The sequence below is a fragment of the Octodon degus genome, unplaced genomic scaffold, assembly GCF_000260255.1.
Source record: "Octodon degus isolate 3935 unplaced genomic scaffold, OctDeg1.0 scaffold00189, whole genome shotgun sequence".
Classification (NCBI taxonomy): Eukaryota; Metazoa; Chordata; class Mammalia; order Rodentia; family Octodontidae; genus Octodon; species Octodon degus.
The window spans coordinates 2,483,308-2,485,298 of NW_004524765.1; the positions used below are offsets into that span (position 1 = coordinate 2,483,308).

The 1,991-nt window shown below is 48.5% G+C and overlaps 1 protein-coding gene across 1 annotated transcript in view; it reads left to right on the top strand.

Annotated features, from left to right (window-relative positions):
* The window catches only part of LOC101559904 (telomerase protein component 1-like), a 46,649-nt gene extending 44,926 nt beyond the window's left edge, over window positions 1–1,723 (top strand). Inside the window, 2 exon segments of the mRNA XM_023704145.1 lie at window positions 99–203; window positions 478–1,723. Of these exon segments, the coding sequence (XP_023559913.1) occupies window positions 99–203; window positions 478–600 (228 nt within the window). The 3' untranslated portion in view covers window positions 601–1,723.
* The last annotated feature ends 268 nt before the right edge of the window (window positions 1,724–1,991 follow it).

The following is a 1,991-nucleotide window of genomic DNA, read 5'->3' on the forward strand; positions in this document are numbered from 1 at the left end:
CTTTATGGAACACTCAGCATGACATCTCTTCCTCCTCCTTCTCCTTCTCCTCCTCCTCTTCCTCCTCCTCCTCCTCCTCCTCCTCCTTCTCCTCTCAGATTCACTCAGACTCTGTCACAGCCCTCCATGTGCTTCCTGAGATGCTGGTGACAGGCTCAAAGGATAGAGATGTGAAGCTGTGGGCGAGGCCCAGTATGCAACTGGTAAGAGTGTGTGTGTGTGCACATGGGTGTGCACATTGGCATGCATGTTTGTGAGTAGACATGCACACTTGCAAGAAGGGGCTAAAGGGATATTACCAGAGAACTTGTTTGGGTAAGAACAGGCACAAGGTCAGGTTCCATTTTCTTTAATTCTTTTTGCAGCGATATCCCTGCTTCTAAATAAAGTCATTCATTCGTAAGAGAAAAAAATGTTACTGTGGAGACCCTGGGTGGGTAGCTGGCCCTCACCTTCCCCATTTGTGTTCCCTTTCAGCTGGGCCTGTTCCGATGTGAAGGGGCAGTGAGCTGCCTGGACCCGTGGCTGGGACCTGACTCGACCCTGCAGCTCGCCGTGGGAGACACACAGGGCCACGTATACTTTTTGTCCTGGGAGTGAAGATGGACTACTCGGGAACACAGGACACCACTTGTGCTAGAGATGCAGAGCCTCAAGGTTCTGTGGTGCCTCCTTCCCCAATTACACAAATAAAGTGTTAGCGCGTCTTCAGCACAGCCGCGTCTGTGTTCTCATGTGGCTTCAGACCAGAAAGGAAGAAGATATGGGTGTTCTGTCATTTTCATTTCTTTTCTCATCTACCATTAATTCCTGATGCAACTTAAATGATGTGAAGCACACCTTGAGTAGGCGCTTTCGTGTGCATCCAGTGTTGGGAACTCCTGTGTCCCTTGCTGGCCCAGGACCTCAGCTCCCATGCCTTCCCAGGGGGCAAAAGACTGATTCAGCAGCACTTAGTTTGAGCAGAGAGCAAAGAGCACTCACTTGGTAAAAAAGAACAAGGGAAGGAAGAGTGCGCCAGCAGGGCAGCAGGATATTCAGCATGCTGTGGGATACAACCAGGACAACACTAGGGTGCTCTCCTGGAAACAGCCATCAGGGCTACCTTCCCAGATGATGCAGAGCAGCAGCCCTGAGAGCAGAACGTGTCTCCTGCTTTCCACAGCCCTGCAGGTGTTAGTGCAGTCGTTGGCATTCCATGAAAAATAAGTCACAAAGGTAGGTCTTTCTCATGTTGGAACTTACACAGCTTAACATGTGACAAAGTGGAGTGGTCACATTCATGACTTGACAAGGATCCTAATCCTCTTAAGTTAAAGTTCTACAACTTGCTTATTTTCCTATAATTCTAACCTATAGAAGTAATTCAGGCACCTTCTGAGGGTTCAGAAGAAGGAAACATCTTCTGTGTTCATGAATTTAAGGACTTGCCAGTCCAGAGGAGACTGAAACAAAAGGTGAAAAATAATCTTAAGAATTTAAGGATTTATATATGCAAAACAGGACTATGACAAGGATTTTTGTCCTGGGCTGGTAGCATTCTCAGTGAAATGCCATTAGGTAGTCCCAACGAGATAGCTCAGTGGGCTCAGGGCCTGCTTAGGCAAGCACAGGGACTGGGGTTTGATGCTCCACATCATGTGCCAAGCAGGCCCTACCTTTGGGTGCTCTGAGCCAGCCACTGTGTCCAGGTGTGGTAGTACACACCTGAAATCCAAGTTCTGAGGAGGCTGAGGCAGGAGGATTGCCATGAATTCCCAGTCAGCTTCAACTACATAGTGAGTTCAGGGACAACCTGAACTATACAGCAAGATCTTATCTAATAAAAAGGAAAATATAGTCTTCTGCTACAGCAACCATTGAGAGTAGCCATGGCCCTCTGCTATCCCATGGCCATGGGCCTCAACAAGGACCACAAGGTGACTAACGATGTGAGCAAGCAGAGGCACAGCCACCTCCGTGGACATCTCACCAAACATACCAAGTTGGTG